This window comes from Mesocricetus auratus, unplaced genomic scaffold (genome assembly GCF_017639785.1).
Source record: "Mesocricetus auratus isolate SY011 unplaced genomic scaffold, BCM_Maur_2.0 Super-Scaffold_100010, whole genome shotgun sequence".
Lineage (NCBI taxonomy): Eukaryota > Metazoa > Chordata > Mammalia > Rodentia > Cricetidae > Mesocricetus > Mesocricetus auratus.
In genome coordinates, this window is record NW_024429194.1 from 70,840,410 (window position 1) to 70,859,514 (window position 19,105).

Below are 19,105 nucleotides of genomic sequence, written 5' to 3' on the forward strand. Positions count from 1 at the left end.
ATCAAATTTTCCTTCTCTTTTCAAAATATCAGATTTACCAAGCAGCCCCTCAGCAGCCTACTCTATTCATGATTTTCTTTTTAAAACCCTGTGAAATGCTTCATGTGTTTGTTTTCATGGGCAGAAAGGGGCAGCTTGTGTCTATTCATAAACACCTGCTCCAGCCACAGCCCAGGCAGAGCTGTGCGGCCCTAAGTAAGCTGTGTTTGTGACTATGTATACATCAGTGTAGGTCACACAAAACGCTTACAGAAGCTCCTGTTGGATGAAACCTATGGATGCCAGGTGTTCATTTGGACAGTTTTATATGAATTAGGAATAATGAATGTAATCTTTACCATCCTGGGAACTGTGGTCCACTTAACTACATTCTGATCTGCTTATGGCCCCAGATTTGACCCTCTCTGCACTGAGACAAAGGAATGAATAAGTGAGGTCATGTTATCATATTTACCAATGTCTTTAATTTACAGAATCTAATACTTCCTGAGAGCTATCATGCTGAGAAAGCAACTTACATCTTTTCTGCTATCACGATAAAAGCTAAACCTCATTGATCCTTACCAGTTGCCTTATGAGGGGCCACAAGAGCAGCTGGTCCACACACACGGCTTATTTGCCACAACAACTCTAGGGTGGGTACAAATTTTCCACTATAAATCTCCCACATTATTACACCAAGCACTAGCTAACATGTGGTCACCACCCAGATAACTCTGCTTCTTAGGTCAGAATTTTTCTCTTCAAACAAGCTGACAGAATATTTCATGACAACCAGGCATGGGATGGTGACTGACATACATAATCTCAGTACTTGGAAGCTTGAGACAGGAGGACTCCAATTAGTTCAAAACCAGCCTTGGCTACATATTGAGTGACAGGCCCTCCTGAACTAGAGTGAAACCCTGTCTTTAAAGAGGGCGGGGTAAGCAGCTGTGAACAGCGATCACAGAACTTCACTTGTCTCTCTGGTCAAGCCAGTGTGGACTCTGGAGAGTCGTAAGGACTCAGCATCGATTGCATTTCTCAATAATTTTCTAAGAGCCCATCGATTAAGACAACACTAGCTGGCCATATGAATACCTCATTATCCTGTACTGTTCATGTTTAGACAATCAGAATCAAGTGATGGAAAGCAAAAGCTAGCAACAGCAACAAACCACCCTACTGAGGATTTCTCCTATAAATATGCTTCGTGCTCAATCAGTCCCCTCTGCCCCCTCCCCTCTCTTCCCCCTTTACCCACTTTCCTACCCTCCCTCTTGCCCTCTTCCTCCCTCTTCCTCTCCCCTCTCTCTTTGTCTGTGCCCCCGCAATGTCAACCCTATTGACCAGACTTAGCCCCTCGATTCATTTTTCTTCTCATAGCCTATTCCCAACAACCAGCTTTAGCTCTTCCTCCTGGCCTTGGTAATTAATGGTGCTATTATTGTGAATTAATTGTATGAGCCAGTCAGTATTTAGCCTAATTAAGAATGAAGCCAACAAATTATTTAAAGCGCCACTCCAGCAGAATTTGCAGTCAGCCGCGCATCAGCTGCCCAGGGTAGCTTCCCAGCCAGGCCCAGCCTCCGCCAGTTCCTTACCCTGAACACAACACTCTAGCAAATACTTGGGGACATTGTCGGGCTTTTTTTCTTAATTTATCATAACTCAAATCAGTAGTTTTGTGCTTATGTCTATCACCCCTAATCATACAAAAAGCTAAGTGGTCCAAAGGACCATTTAGTTTTTTCTTACCATTTTCCAAAAATAGATTTAGCACTATTAAAGACAAACAAACATATTTCTTCCTTAGAAGGAAGACCCAAGTATATACTTGCAGCCGGCCAATCAACTTTCCACTCAAGAGCAACAAATGAAAACCACTGTGCTTGAGAGTAAAACTGTACACCTGGCTCCTGGCCCTACTTCTAGATTCTCGGGGACTGGATGTATCAAATACCACTCTGCACTCCATAGACTTTCAGTTTTGTTACCTGTTGGTTAATAGTATTTTTTAAAACAGCAGAGAGAAGGCTGAGTAGATGACTCCGTCAGTAAAGTACTTCATGCACTAGGCTAAGGCCCCACATTCAGATTCCCAGCACTCACGAAAAGCTACACACACACACACAGTGGCACATACCAGCAATCCCAGCAGCCAGGAGAGGGAGACAGAGGCTTGCTGGCCAGCCAGCCTAGAGGAACTGGTGAGTTTCAGGTTCAGTGAGAGACAGTGTCTCAAAATTTAAAGTAGACCTGCATAAGACCGAACTAGACTCCCTTATTATAGGTGGCAATGGTGTGACTGGGACAATATATGAGGCCACTGGCAGTGGGTCCAAGATCTGACACTAATACACAAACTGACTTGGTGGAGCCCATTCTATATGGTGAGATACTTGCCCAAACTAGACATAGGGGTGTGGGGGTGGAGAGGCGCCTTGGTCCTGCCTCAAAGAGATGATGGGAGGAGGGGGGAGAAGGGGGAGTGGGAAGAAAGAGGGAACTGGGATTGGAATGTAAAATATAAATTAATAAAAACTTTAATAAATGAAAAGAAACAAAAAATAAAGTGGAGAATGTATGAGGGAGACAGTCTGAATCGACTTCCAGCCTCCACACATACATGTACATACATGTGAGCCTGCACACACACTCATATAGAATCATGTACACATAAATGTATATGTACAAAAAAAATAAATGGAAGAAAAAGAGAAAAGAATTCAAGTAAGGAATTTCAAAATATTTTGAGATTTTTAGATGCATTTACTTTCCGTGTGTGTGAGTGTGTGTGAGTGTGTGTGTGTGTGTGTATGTGCTCGTGCACGCATGTGTTCTGCCTGCATGTATGCCTGTGCAACACATGTGTGCCTGGTGCCCACAGGGACCATAAAGGGAATTGCATCCTAACTTGAGTTACACATGGCTAAGTCAACATGAAGATGCTGGGAATCAAACCCAGGTCCTCAAAAAGAGAAACAACTGTGTCTAATGGCGAGCCAGCTCTACACACACACACACACACACACACACACACACACACACACACTTTACATGTTTTTTAAAAGTGGTAAACTTAGGAAAGAAAATTCTGCCTAAAGTGGAAGTTCTCCTTGAATTTTTCCCATTCAGGAAGCTGTACAGCAACCGTTCCTGGGAGAATGTGTGACATGCTCATGGACAGAGCACCAGTCATTCCCTGGAAAGGAAGACAGGAGAGTCTCAGGGCTGAGGTGGGTCAAGTGTGCTTGGGACCTAAGAGCCGTGAGACCTCGGACAGCCTCATGCAGTATCCTGGTCCCTGTTGCCCTCACTCGTGTATCTTTCTTACTCGTTCTTGTTTGCCTGGCCTGCCCCTCTCTGCACAGCCACATGAATCCGAGGCCTCAGACGTGTCATTTCAAATGCTGTCTCCTCCCACCCACCCTACTCCAGTTCTCTGGTCATATGTCACCTTCTAGGTCCTCACCACACTCAGATCAGGTCTCTGTGTAGTTCCTCAACCAGAGCTTCCCAGGAAGGAGACAAAGAGAGGGGGCAAGGAACCATCCCACTTCCATTATCCCTATCACTTTCTGTTTCATTTTGTTAGACCTTACATGCGAGTACTCTGAAAATTGCTTGCATTGTTGTCTTTTTCTCTTCAGCTCTTCTCTATGCTATATTTAATCCCTATTTATACATTAATATATATGTGTGTGTGCATAAATATATATACGCTTACACACACACACACACACACATTTTACTGGAAAAGTAAAAAAAAATATCCTGAGGATTTTCTTTGTGATCAACTCTAGAAGCATCAACCTTGCAGCCTTCCCTAAACAGTGCACTGCTCAGAAAAGCTTTCCCATCCACAGAGGGTATTTTATGAGTGTGAATATCTAGTTTTCTTCACCGGTAAGCACTGTATTTGCTTTTTAATGCTGGAATAAGTCTATGAACATGTGAACATAGTTGCACACATGTGTTTATAGACAATGTCATATGAGACTGTGATGGATCACAGTATGGTCAAGCACATCCCACAGGGTACTTCCTATAGAGTTTGCTATGTAAATGTCATCAAAAAATTCCCTAGGGGCGGGGAAGATGGCTCAGGGAATGTCCCGCACTGTTTTTTCAGAGTACTGGAGTTTAGTTTCTGACACTCAAAGCCAGGCAGTCTTACTGTAACTCCAGCTCCAGGAAGCTAACACCTCTGGCCTCTCTGAGTACCTACAGTGTGCTCACCTACAGGCATGCTCACAAACATAATCTAAAATACAAGTTGTAAGAACCTGTAGCATGAGCAACAAAAACCCAGAGACAGATATTGGGGTTCAAGCTGAAGACCAGAGAAGCTCTTACCTCTACTAAGACTGTGGTGATCCTGCCTCAACATGGCTGGAGACTAATTGCCCAAGACTGACTGCCCTGCTCAGGTCTTATATACCTTTCCAGTGTTGGGATTAAAAGAATGAGTTCTAGTTCTCTTTTAGACTGATTCACTCTCATGTAACCCTAGGTGGACTTGAACTCACAGAGCTCCATCTGCCTCTGTCTCTTGAGTCCTAGGATTAACGGTGTGTGCCACAACTGCCCAGCTTCTATGGTTGTAGCTAACTTTGCATTCTGATACTTCAGGCAAGCTTTATTAAATCATAAATAATATATCACCACAATAACCAGACCAGGAATTTTGCTGTCACTCGTAGAAATGGCAGGGAAGCTGCACCCACAGATACTTAACAATGTGGCTGCCTAAATTAGACCTGAAGGACAATATCACTAGACAGTCTAACACAAGAGGGAAACCTCAGTGGATCCCATGCCCTGGACAATGAACTAGAGTTGATTAAGGAATGCTAAGAGAGAGAATTAGCCCTCCCAGGATGAGCACCCCAACTGGTTATCTAATACCAAGTCCTTAGCCCTAAATCAATCATATACACACAAGCAACATTGAACAGACTCAGCAGTTGCATGTATGTATTAATGTATGGAAGTGTTGGAAGGAGGGAAGGGAGGAGAAATGGTGTAGTCACATTTTAATTTAAGTAATTTTAATTAAGAAAGTTTCCCTAACAATGAGACAGACAAAAGCATCAACTTCATGTTTTAGAAATTCAGAAAAGGGCAGATTTCTCTGTTTGGTTTGTTTGGTTGCTTTTTAACTGTTGATTTGTGGAAATACTGAGTCTCCTGCTAACATTGTCATTTGTATATACTGTGCACTTTGGTCATAGTCTCCTTGTTTTCCTCCCCAAGTTCATTCCTCTTCTCTAGTTTCCTGGGAGAAAAACCCTTACTCCTTATAACAATCAGCATTGAAAAACGTGTCTTTTGCTGCCCTCCAGTGGCTCTTTTTGGTATAAAATCCTGTTACTAAAATGCTCTTCAGGAAGATACTTTTGAAAAGGTGTTTGGCTTATGCAAACACTAAACATGCTTCCAGTCTTTTGTGATACACTCAGTTTTCTAATCCGTGAGATTAGCCTGGACTTTGGAGCATACCTCTCTCCATCCCTCCCAAATGAGCTCTGAATTCTAACCCCAACCCTAAACTGACAGGCTTTAAAACCCCTAGTGGAACACAGGAGGAACTGGAGGGTTCCTATAGGATTATTTCAGACTAAGTCAGCCCCAGAACTGTAGAAGAAAATGGCTTCCAGTCTTGTCCTAGGGTTTGCTTTCTGGAAGGTTTGGTCCTGTGTGTAAACAATGCACTAGTATTCGGCCTTGGTGCTGTGGCCACAAACTCTCAACTGTGGCTGCCACACTCTTTCTGGTGCCAGTGAATGCTCTGCTCCTTTTTCTGAGTGTTTCTGCTTTTCTCTCCTAAGAGGTAAGTGGGCCAACTGTAGACGATGCATACCTACTATGTTAAACAAAAACACACCGCGGTGGTTTCATCCACACACACACCCTTCACCCCCCACCCCTGCCCTGCTTGGCCAGGCAGCATCCTTAGAGACACTAGTTATTTTGATTGGAAAAATGCATTAGCACAATTTTAGTTATTAAAAGAAATGTTCAGGTAAATCAGAGTGGACAGGCATGAGCTGGCGGTGGTGGCTCAGACCTTTAATGCCAGCACTCAGGAAGGAAAGACAGGTGGATCTCCCCAATGTGAGTTCAAGGCCAGCATGGTCTACTGAGGGAGTTCCGGGAAAGCCTCCAAAGTTACCAGGAGGCTCCGGGGAAGTAAGAGTCTGAATTGGTCAAAGAAAATATCCAGGCTTGTGACATGGGCTCAGACTCCTGAAGAAGCTGACTTAAAAGCCCAAAACGGCATCTGTACCTGACCTGTGAGTGCTCTGGGGGATCTCTGTCCCACAAAGCACAGGTTAGGTTGGGCACACTCCACAGCTGCCTGGCTGTGCCTGCTCTCCGGTGTCATTTCACTCTTTCTCTGTTGCACAGTCCAGAATCTTCTCCCAAGCGGACTTCTCATTTCCCATTTCCAGTCTGTCTTGGTTCAGGTTTCTATTGCTGTGATGAAACACCATGACCAACAGCAACTTGAGAAAGGATTTGTTCTTAAAGGCAGTCAAGGCAGAAACTCAAGCAGGGCAGGGTCCTGGAGGCAGGAGCTGATGCAGGGGCCACGAAGGGGTGTGGCTTTTTGACTTATTGTTCATCGTGGCTTACTCAACCTGCTTCCGTATAATGCCCAGGACCACTACCCAAGGGGATGGCACCATCCACAATGGGCTGACTCTCCCACATCAATCACTAATTAAGAAATTTCCCCACAGGCCTGCCTACAGCCCTATCTTATGGAGGCATTTTCTCAGTTGAGGCTCCTGTGAAAGCCAAACTTACATTTTAAGTTTGTTTATTTATTTGTTTATTTAAATTGGAATCAAGTTTGTTTCACATGTCAATCCCAGCTCCCTCTCCCTACCCTACCAATCCCCCCAACCCTCCATCCAATCCCCACTGGACTCTCCAGGGAGGGTGAGGCCCTTCATGGGGGCTCTCCAAAGTTTGTCATATCATCCGAGGCAGGGCCTCCCCAATGTGTCCAGGCTAAGAGAGCATCCCTCCATGTGGAATGGGTTCCCAAAGTCCATCCAGATGCCAGGGATAAATACTGATCTAGTACTCAATGCCCCAAAGCTTGTCAAGGCCTCCTCACTGACACCCATGTGCAGGGGGTCTGGATCAGTCCCATGCTGGCCTCTCAGCCGTCAGTCTGGGGTCCATGAACTCCCCCTTGCTCAGGTCAGCTGTTTCTGTGGGCTTCACCCACCCAGTCATGACCGCTTTGCTCATTGCTCCTCCCTCTCTGCAACTGGGTTCCAGGAGTTCAGTTCAGTGTTTAGCTGTGGGTGTCTGCCTCTGCTTCCATAAGCACTGGATGAAGACTCTAGGATGGCATACAAGGTAGTTGTCAATCTCATTATCGGGGAAGGGCATTTAAGGTAGCCTCTCCACTACTGCTTAGGTTGCCAGTTGGTGTCATCCTTATAGATCTCTGGAAATCTCATTAGTGCCAGATCTCTCCTCAAACCTATAATGACTCCCTCTATTATGGTATCTCTCATCCTGCTCTCCTCTATTTTTCCCCCCACTTAACCTTCCTGCCCCTCTCTCCTCCTCTTCTCCCCCTTACTTTACCCTAGCTCCCTGTCATCTCCCCCTATGCTCCCAGTCCACTCAGGAGATCCTGTCCCATTCCCCTTCTCTGGGGTACCATGCATATCTCTCTTAGGGTCCCCCCTGGTTCCCAGACTCTCTGGTGATAAGATTGTAGGTTGGCACTCCCCCTGTTTCATGTCTAAAATCCATATATGAGTGAGTACATACCATGTTTGTCTTTTTGTGACTGGGTTAGCTCACTCAATACATTTTAAATTTTAATTACTATGCCTTAGAGATCCATGAAACAAAAATGCCTCTGATCTGCAAGCCCTTTGCCCGAGAACAGATAGTTCCTGAAATGCTAGAGGCTGTTATTTATGGAAGATGACTATCACATGTTTTCACTCCCCTAAACAAGTTTGTTTGACCTGTTTGAACCAAATGTGCTTGATCACATGTGGGAGGGAGGTTCACAGGCAGGAAATGTATCTGGATATACACTTGCCTCTGAGTGGATGTACACTGGAGGTACATCAGTATGTATGCTTGCTCCTGATTAGGCTTGATGGAAGATGCAATGAATTATGGGTTTTCCTTTTTAAGCTGCTGCAAAGGGTAACTGAGGGCCATTTCCCAGGAACCTGGGTATGGACCTGGCCAGAGCCCATCTACTTGGCCAGTATTTAATTAATGCTTGCTTCAAATTTGGCTTTAAACTGTGGTAGTGGTCTTACTCTCTATTGGTGGGATTAACACCCCCTCCTCTCTGATGACTCTAGATTGTGTGAGCCCAGGTCCAGATGGCCTCAATGCAGAATTCTACCAGAAATTCAAAGATCACCTTATACCAATTCTCCTAAAAGTTTTCCATGCAATAGAAGCAGAAGGGTCAAACTCTTTTTATGAGGCTTCAATAACCTTGATGCCCAAGCCACACAAAGACACAACTAAGAAAGAGAAATTCAGACCAATTTCACTAATGAACATTGATACAAAAATACTCAATAAAATACTGGCAAATCAGATGCAAGAAACATCAGAAAAATCATCCACCATGATCAAGTAGGCTTCATTCCAGGGATGCAGGGATGGTTCAACATATGAAAATCCATCAATGTAATCCACCATATAAACAAGTTGAGAAACAAAAATCACATGATCATCTCACTAGATGCTGAAAAAGCCTTTGACACAATCCAACACCCCTTCATGATAAAGGTCTTGAAGAGATTAGGGATAACAGGAACATACCTAAACATAATAAAATCTATACACAGCAAACCAGCAGCCATCATCAAACTAAATGGAGAGAAACTCAACGGGATTCCTCTAAAATCAAGAACAAGACAAGGCTGTCCACTCTCTCCATGCCTCTTCAATATTGTACTTGAAGTTCTAGCCAGAGGAATATTACAGCAAAAGGAGATCAAGGGGATACAAATTGGAAAGGAAGAGGTCAAACTTTCACTATTTGCAGATGATATGATAGTTTACATAAGTGAAACAAAAAACTCTACCAGGGAACTCCTACAGCTGATAAATACCTTTAACAAAGTGGCAGGATGCAAGATCAACTCAAGTAAATCAGTAGCCCTACTATATATATAGATGACAAAATGGCTGACAAAGAAATCAGAGAAACATCACCCTTTACAATTGCCACAAACAACATAAAATACCTGGTGGTAACCCTAACCAAACAAGTGAAAGACCTGTATCACAAGAAACTAAAGAAGACACCAGAAAATGGAAAGATCTCCCATGCTCTTGGATAGGTAGGATCAATGTAGTAAAAATGGCAATCCTGCCAAGAGCAATCTACAGACTCAATGCAATCCCCATCAAAATCCCAGCACAATTCTTCACAGACCTTGAAAGAACAATTCTCAACTTTATATGGAAAAACAAAAACCCAGGATAGCCAAGACAACACTGTTCAACAAAGCAATGTCTGGAGGCATCACCATCCCTGACTTCAAGCTCTATTATAGAGCTATAGTCCTGAAAACAGCTTGGCATTGGCACAAAAATAGACAGGTAGACCAATGGAATCGAACTGAAATCCCTGAGATTAATCCACAAACCTATGAACACCTGATTTTTGACAAAGAAGCTAAAATTATACAGTGGAAAAAGATAGCATCTTCAACAAACAGTGCTGGCATAATTGGATATTGGTATGTAGAAGACTGCAGATAGATCCATGTCTATCACCATACACAAAACTTAAGTCTAAATGGATCACAGATCTCAATATAAATCCAGCCACACTGAACTTCTTAGAAGAGAAAGTGGGAGGTACCCTTGAATGAATTGGTCCAGGAGATGGCTTCCTGAACATATCACTGAGATCAACAATTAATAAATGGGACCTCCTGAAATTGAGAAGCTTCTGTAAGGCAAAGGACACAGTCAGCAAGACAAAAAGGCACCCCACAGATTGGGAAAATATATTCACTAATCCCACATCTGACAGAGGACTGTTCTCCAAATTTTACAAAGATCTCAAGAAGCAAGTCTCCAAAACACCAAAGGATCCAATTAAAAAGTGGGGGACTGAACTAAATAGAGAATTCTCAATTGATGTGTATAAAATGGCTGAGAGACACTTGAGAAAGTGCTCAACATTACTAGCCATTAGGGAAATGCAAATCAAAACAACTCTGAGATATCACCTTACTCCTGTCAGAATGGCGAAAATCAAAAACACCAATGACAGTTTGTGCTGGAGAGGATGTGGAGAAAGGGGAACACTCCTCCACTGCTGGTGGGAGTGCCAACTAGTACAGCCACTATGGAAATCAATATGGAGATTCCTCAGGAAAATGGGTCTGAGTCTACCACAAGACCCAGCAATTCCACTCTTAGGCATATACCCGAAAGATGCCCATTCACACAACAAGGATGTCTGTTCCACTATGTGCATAGCAGCATTATATGTAATAAATAGATCCTGGAAATAACCTAGATGCCCCTCAACTGAAGAGTGGATAGAGAAAATGTGGTACATTTACACAATGGAGTACTACTCAGCAAAAAAAAACAATGGAATCTTGAAATTTGCAGACAAATGGATGGCACTAGAGGAAACCATCCTGAGTGAGGTAACACAGACACAAAAAGACAAACATGGCATGTACTCACTCATATATGGATTTTAGATATGGATCAAGGGAGTGTCAGCCTACAATCCCAGTGCCAGTGAGTCTGGGAAACAAGGAGGTTCCCAAGAGAGATGCATGATACCCCAGAGAAGTGGAATGAGGCAAGATCTCCTGAGCACATTGGGAACATCAGGGGAGGGGAGAGGGAACCAAGAAAAAGAGGAGGAAAAGAGGAGGGGAGAAGAAGGCATGGGGGAGCAGGAAGGTTGAGTTGAGGTAAGAATAGAGGAGAGCAGGATGAGAGATACCATAATAGATTGAGTCTTTATAGGCTTAAGGAAAGAGCTGACACTAGTGAGATCTCCAGAGATCTACAAGGATAACACCAACTGGCAAACTAAACAATAGTGGAGAGACTACACTAATAGCCCCTCCTTGATGATAGGGTTGATGACTACCATATATGCCATCTTAGAACCTTCATCCAGGAAGCTGAAGGAAGCTGAGACAGATATCCACAGCTAAACACTGAACTGAACTCCTGGAACCTAGTGACAGAGATGGAGGAGTAATGAGCAAAGGGGTCAAGACCATGATGGTGAAACCCACAATGACAGCTGACCAGATAAGGGGGAGCTCTTGAATCCCAGACTGATGGCTGATCCAGACTCTATGAATGTAGTGCCAGTGAGGAGGCCACAGAAATCACTGGGAACTTGTGTAGTAGATCAGTATTCACCATGGTTTATGAATGAGCTTTGGGAGCCCATTCCACATGGAGGGATGCTCTCTCAGCCTGGACACATGGGGAAGGGCCTAGGTCCTGCCCATGATGAAATGACAGACTTTAGAGATCCCCACAAGGAGGGCCTCATCTTCCCTAGGGAATGCTGTGGGGATGGGGTGGGGGGCTGGGGAGGCTGGTGGAGGGACAAGGGAGGAAGGGTGGGAGAGGGAGCTGGGACTGACATGTGAAACATTCACGTTTCTAATTTAAATAAAAGCATATATTGAGAAAAAATAAAATGCAAATGCTGCCTAGGAACCTTACCTACAACCTCCAGCATGCTGGTAAGGGAGATTCAGATTACCTTCAACTCATCTTGGTACAAAAAAAATGACTTAAAAAACAAAAGAAACCATGGCAGGCAGGATTTTGGTACTGTGAGGTGCAGAGAGTTGAAAGAGAATAATGCATGGAGACCTTTCCCCACTGTGCTAGGAAATGTGATAAGTCTCAGTCTCTGCCCTTTTGATCCATGAGGTTCAGTTGCCTTTTGTCTTTCTCACTGCACCTCAGTTCACTCCCCAAAGATGCCTAAAACCTTAGGAATCGATGTCTGCTTCAGGAATTCAACTGAGGGAAAACAGGAGTCGGGCTGTTCAGCTCTCATCAAATAAGTGCTGGCCAGTACTTGTTCTCTGTATTCAGGAGTCATGGGCCTCAGTGTACACTCTGTTTATACTCAGGTATAAACTAGGGATGTTTAAAAGCAGACCAAGCTAGAAACTACCCCCCCCATCTTTTTAAATCTCTGAAACCTTATGCTCAACACTTATTCTAGTCCTGAAGCATCCAGTCTAGAAAGAAAGTCCCAAAACATAGGAGCACAGGTCTAGTGGCTACACTAGATTTTCTGGGTTCAGAAAACACTTTGGAAATGGGTCTAGGCCAAAATTACTGTAAGTATCCCTAACCCAGGGCATATTGGAACCCTCCGTGCAAACCAGACTGAGCATGAGGAAGCAGGAGTTCTCCATTAGCAGCAGGCCTTCAGCGTAAGCCAGTCTCCTGTGATGTCCACAGGTCCCCAGTCCTTCCCATACCCTGGCCCCATCATTCCCTGCCCCGCACAGGATGAATCAATACCTCAGATACTGGAGAACCCCAGAAGCACAGCAGCACCCTTTTCTCTAGGAGCTGACTTGTCCACCAAATCTATAAACTGGCATCGAAGCAATCACACAGTGCATTTGATAAAAACTGGCCATGCAGCCTCCAGAAATGGCCACTTGAGATTTCAAGTCAGAGCTAAACAATGTTTCTCTTGCTGTGTTTTTTTTTTCAAGTGACATTTTTAAAGGCAGCCTCACGCGGAAAGTTCTTTCCAAGCAAACATGAGACAGATCACTGGAGAGTTAGTTCAAGGATTACACAAGAGTCCAAATATTCCATAATCTCTAATAAAATAAAAGGGAACCACAGTCTTAGGTAAGATACTGCATATAAATTGTAAGCCATTCACTTAGCAACTACGGATTCCTCCTATTTTGATTATCAAAGTCAGCTTGAAAGATGAAAGTGTGGAGAAGGCTAGCAGGGATGAAGTGAACTGAGTCACTGGGTCAGTCTTCAGGAACTTGTGAGCTAGCCTTTCAGGACATGGGTCCTTACAGTTTACTATGCAATAGGTCAAGCCCTCGATTGTTATTTTGAATGGGGAGTTAATTAGAATGCAATCTTCCATTTCTTAATTCATAACATGGAGACAACTGTGAGAGCCAAAATTACATTTTACATTCTAATTACTATGCCTTAGAGATCCATTGAAACAAAAATGCCTCTCATCTGCAAGCCACTTGACCAAGGACAGAAGTTCCTGAAATGCTGGAGGCTATTGTTTATGGGAGATAACCAGCCACACATGTCACTCCTCTAACAAGACTGTTTGACCTAGCTACACCAGATGTGCTTGATCACAAGGCAGGAGGTCCACAGACAGGAAATAAGTCAGGATGAATGCTTGCCCCTAATTGGATGTAGCCTGGAGGTATGTCAGGATGTATACTTGCCCCTTATTGGACCTGATGGGAAATACTTAAGCTGCTGTAAACCCTGATTCAGGCTATCTTCTGAAAACCTAGAGATGGATCTGGCTAGAGCCGATCCACCTGGCCAGTATTTAGTTAATGCTTGCTTCAAATTTGAACGATGATAGTGGTCTTATTCTCGATCAGTGGGATTAACACCAATGAAAGTCTCCATTGCACAGGGTCAGTGTGAAGTTTAGGACTGAGACAATTCATGCCCGGTGCTAAATTCTCACCAGCTGTGCACTGTCTTTAGGATTATTTTGATGGAGTTGCTGAGTGTTTTAGTTTGTGCAAGGGATTACATGTTACTGCATTCAATTTATGATTTGTAAATCTCTCTATCCTCATGTAAATCCATACCTCCAGCCTTATCAGTTCCATATGAAAATACAAACACTCCTCCTGCCTCAGGCTCCTGGGTGCTTGGAGTTTTAGTTATCACATCAGGTCCAGCCAGTGCTTTGAAAGTGCAAAGTCATATAGGGAGCCCCCTGGCTGCCTCAGGTAATTCCAAGCTGTCACTACCCACTGATATCCCAGGATCAAAGCTGAGGAACCCAAGTGGGAACCTATAACTCCATCATCAAAAATAAACCCACTGTCCATGCCATTATTTGGATACAAAAATAACCATGACAACACATTTAATACTGTTTTGAGTCCTGAGCATCTAACCTAAAATCACTAAGGGACTTTGCTACTGGTGAAACACTGACTTTTCCATTACTGGTCAGCCCCTTTACAATGATAAATGATAAGATGTTAACTGGGCTTTACTCTCAGCACCCAATGGTGACCAAAGTCTATATATCACTTCTAAACTACCTGACATGACTGAAATGCATGGAGATCTTAGCCTACAACCTAGAGGGAGAGGCCATAGTCTAGCGAGGAGGATAGACACCTTCCCTAGCAATTATCTCAGTGCCCAGTACATAAGTGGCAATGTTGTTGGTACCTGTCTACTTCTTAGGACTGTAAGATAAGCCAGCCTCAAATGTTCTGACTTTAACCTCAACTGAAAGCAAAGCTAGAGGAAGCTGGGCTGAGAGACTGACTCTGAGCTTTGTAATGCAACCAAAGAACTGAAGTATGTCTGAAGAAAAGCTACGAGGTCATCAGCAAGTCTCCCTGCTGCTGTGATCTACTAAGGGTGATGCTCCATCTCCATTTGGTCCTCCCCTAACAGGCCCCAGTTTCCCTGTTGAAACTGCCAAAAAGAGGTGTCATTTGTTTGTTTGTTTCTATGCTATCACACCAGATCATGAATTTTAAAAACAAGCCTGGCCACCAGGCAGTGGTAGTCCACACCTTTAATCCCAGCACTCGGGAGGCAGAGGCAGGCAGATCTCTGTGAATTCAAGACCAGCCTGGTCTCCAAGAGCTAGTTCCAGGATGGGCTCCAAAGCTACACAGGAAACTCTGTCTCGGGGGTTTCTTGAGCCTGGCATTGTGGAGCACTGAACAGCAAACCTGGAGACAATTACTGCTACACCTGCTAGGTTTTTCCTGACTCTCCTATTCTCTCCAACTATAATAAAATTGGTATCTGCCTTCAAACTACACTACAAAAAATTTTAAAACCAAGGAACGAGACTCTTCTCCTCATCTCCTTAAAATGAAGAAAGGTTTTAAATGTCTCAAATAAGACAAACACAAATTATCCCTATTTAGGGCACAGTGTCTGCAAAGTGACAAATTTGTAAGAGCTGAAAACGATGGGTGAGGTCTTCTGAGAATTTCACATACTCCCCTCAGCGCCGCATGGGGGGCAGGCAATAACTCACCCCATGTTACCGTCCATCAGAAGGATCGTGTTATATATGTGAGAGAAGAGGAAGAGAAACAGAATGGTGCTGAAGGACATTGTCATCCATGATCCATGGTCTTCACGAAACATCTTTAACCGCAGCAACTGGCCTGAAATAGAAATATTACAAGTCAATGCACACTGGCCGTTGAAATTCAAATAGCTTTGCTTTATTTTAACCACAGGAATACCTTTGGGATAAACCATAATATGATGCCTTTTTGTTTTTAAATGAGGCAAGAATTATGAATAAAATCCAAGACAACTAGCATCTCTGTAGAAAGTGGTCATACCCTGAGAACTACCAACTGGGAATTATCCATTGCACTGTCATGAGGACAGATTACAACACTACCCTTGCTGTACTTTATTTCATAAATGTATTTGGTTCACACTGAAATTACTTAAAACAGACGGCAAAAGGGCATTAAGTAAGTTCTACATGGTTTCCTTTTGCTTCCAGACACCATTCTTCATACCACAGCCAGCTCCACTTATAAGAGGACATGGTTTCTTAGAGTGCATGACAAGGAATATTATAGTAAAAAAGATATAAGCAGGGAGTGTTTGGGGTTAAAAATAGGTGACATAGTCAGGTGCTGATGGTACACATCTTCAATCCCAGCTCTTGGGAGACAGAGGCAGATGGATCTCTGTGACTTTGAGGCCAGCCTGGTCTACAGAGTGAGCTCCAGGACAGTCAGGGATGACTGTTACACACACACACACACACACACACACACACACACACACACACACACACACAAACCTGTCTTGAAAGAACAAAAAAAACAAAAGCAAATCTGGGAGGTGGTGGCACACGCCTTTAATCCCAACACTAGGGAGGCAGAGGCAGGCAGGCAGGCAGATCTCTGTGAGTTCCAGACCAGCCTGGTCTACAAGAGCTAGTTCCAGGGCAGTCTCCAAAGCCATAGAGAAACCTTGTCCTGAAAAACCTAAAAAATAAAAACAAAAAGAACATGAATATTTTAAAGCAAGTGGTAAAAATATTTGTTCATTCATTAAAGAACTATGTCTAATGCACTCTTTTTATATGTCTGTGAGCAAGCAAAAGAATGCTGAGGGTCAAACAGCACTGGGCAATCAGTGGAAACACGGCCTCAATTGTATTCAGGGACTGTTTTTGAGGGTTCTCTGTGCTGCACATCTTTTCCGCTGCAAAGCCCTGTGCATTTAATGCAGCAACCCGTAAGGAACCATGAGGACATGCAATCAGATGCATTAAGACTGTAAATGTGAATTTCTTTTTCAGTGTCTCTTTATGTCAAAAATTCACTAACGGACTAATTAGTACACTGGTGATTTTGGAGTGTTCTACAAATGAAACATTGTGAATTAACCATGTGCTGCCTGGAATATTACAAAGTTAGTAAAAACAGAAATGTGATGGACCCATAACAATGTAGTCACCACACTCACTATCTGGCACTAATTCCCGGCATTAGACACATCAGAGTAAAATGGCAGGTTAACAAGATTAGAACTCACTGGAAGCCACAACACAAGTCCAGGCTTGGTATGACGTAATTGTGGAGTCAAATCACATAAAGCCTCCCCGAAGCAACTTCAGGATTAACTCAGCAAATAATTACCAAATGCAAGAAACATGGATACATGGGCCACCATCAACGGAGTGGCCCCACAAATGATTTTCCAATCTAATACAACCCAGAACCTCAAAAGTACATGAGGATGTCTAATGAAAACATGTAGTCTCCACCCTGCAATGTGGTCATGCACTTTGTTTACCTGGAACACCAGTGACATAATTACTTTACTGGTATAAAGATTAATGGTGGTCACCTCATTTTTTTTCTAGTAGTGTTGGTTTGGGCAATAAATTCCAGTCAACTACTATGCACAATGGATTGGTTCCAGAATCTTCCATGAGTACCAAAATCCAGTTACATAAAATAGCAAGGCAGTGGTGTGTACCCCACATAGAGTCTCTTGTTCACTTTTTTTGGGGGGGGGGGTTCAAGATAAGTTTTCTCTGTGTAGTTTTGGAGTCTGTCATGGAATTCATTCTTTAGACCAGGCTGGCCTCGAACTCACAGAGATCCGCCTGCATCCTGAGTGCTGGGATTAAAGGCATGTGCCACCACTGCCCCCCTCTCTCGTGCACTTTTAGTCATCTAGATTATTTACAATTCCTCAACTGTGAAACAGCTGCTGTATTGGTGGGGGTTGGGGAATGACCAAGGGGAAAAATACTATATGTGTTCAGTACAGGTGCAATGTTTTTCAAACATTTTATATCCATTGTTGGCTGAATGTGCAGATATGGAACCCACAGACACAAAGGGGTAGTGTGAGCCACCATGGCTACAGACCACAGAATCCACAACATTCTAATACTTTCTACTAAGGGAATCTCACCTGATACCTCTGTGACAAGAGGCTTCATGGAATCATAGAGGCAAAGACATCACTAAGAGAGAGACATTTCTGATATGGTCAAAACTATTTTTAGTTTGATCCTATGTATCTTTATAAATATAAATGCACCCTTACTTTTATAATACATCTCGTTCTATATGGACTATCAACTTCATTGTGATAAAGCAATTGAAAAACGTTGCTTAGTTATTCAAGTTGCATCCAAACCATTATGCGTTGAGGTGACAGTGGAAGGCCCAGGTATTGAGGGATTTCAAAAGTAAGATAGAGTAACCTGAGTCACCTATCAGGTGTGCCTAGTCTGCCACCCACAAGCCACATGCAGTCAAGGGTAGCTCTGATTGGGACCCAATACAAAGTTGTCAATATCATTAAAACATTATGGAACATTTTGTGATTGTTTTTACAACTTGCACAGTTCTCAAGCCCAAACTCTTTAGATGACAAGGTAGTGTCACAATGTTGGACACACTTGTGAGAACATAAAAACTTGTCCTGAAAAGATAATAGGTGTAGAACCTCTAAGCTGAAATACAGTCCTGACAAGACTAATAACCTGACAGCAAGTAAAACAAGCCCTCAAATGCTGTAGAAGATACAGGTAGACAGGTACAAGAGAGAATTTGGAGAAACTGCTTGGCTTCTTGGCATTGCAACTGATGTGTTCACATCACTGGAAAAGAAATGACTATGTCCAATCTATTCACTACTTGCAGTGGTTTGAATATGAACTGTCCGCCACAAACACATGTGATAGGTTACTGTTTTGGGAGCTGGTACTAACATTGGGAGGTGAGGCTTGGTTGAAAGAAGTGGATGATACAAGGGGTGTGACCTTGAAGGATATAACTGGTCCTAAGTCCCTCCCTCACTCTTGATTCCTGTCCATCATGTGCTGGGCTGCTCTGCTCTTCTCTCCTCTCCTCCTCCTCCATGGTGCTCAGACTCACCACAGCCCCAAGACACTGGATTTAGCCAACTGTGGGCCAAACCTCTGAAACCATGAACAATAAGCTCTTCATTATTTTAAATTGTTTCTCCCATGTATTGTCACTGAATGCGATACTAACACTCTGCCAGACATTTAAAAATCATGACTCTGGGTCCATTTCCTTCTGAAGTACTTCTCACAAGAGGCGTGTGATGAAGACCCTTAGATGAGATGGAATGGAGTGTTTGTGCTTTCAGATGAGATGGTAGTAGCCCCGCTAACTGGAGGCTGTTAACACAGGAGATAGTATGGATTCAAGGTGGCGTCTAGGCTCATAGGAGATAGAAAGACTGGGGTCTCCTGAGGGAGATTCATTGGTGGTGATACAGAAATGCAGGAAAGGTCAAGGTTGCAAGGGTCACAGCCCTTGGAAATCCAGAGTATCAGACTGAGTGAGTTTCCAGG

General features: G+C 43.4%; 1 protein-coding gene across 1 annotated transcript in view; it reads right to left on the reverse strand.

The window, feature by feature from the left end:
• Tmem117 (transmembrane protein 117) overlaps nucleotides 1–19,105 on the reverse strand; it is a 469,619-nt gene that overhangs the window by 357,089 nt on the left and 93,425 nt on the right. Inside the window, exon 3 of the mRNA XM_040753917.1 lies at nucleotides 15,266–15,398. Coding sequence (XP_040609851.1) covers nucleotides 15,266–15,398 — 133 coding nt within the window. The remainder of the gene's footprint in view (nucleotides 1–15,265; nucleotides 15,399–19,105) is intronic.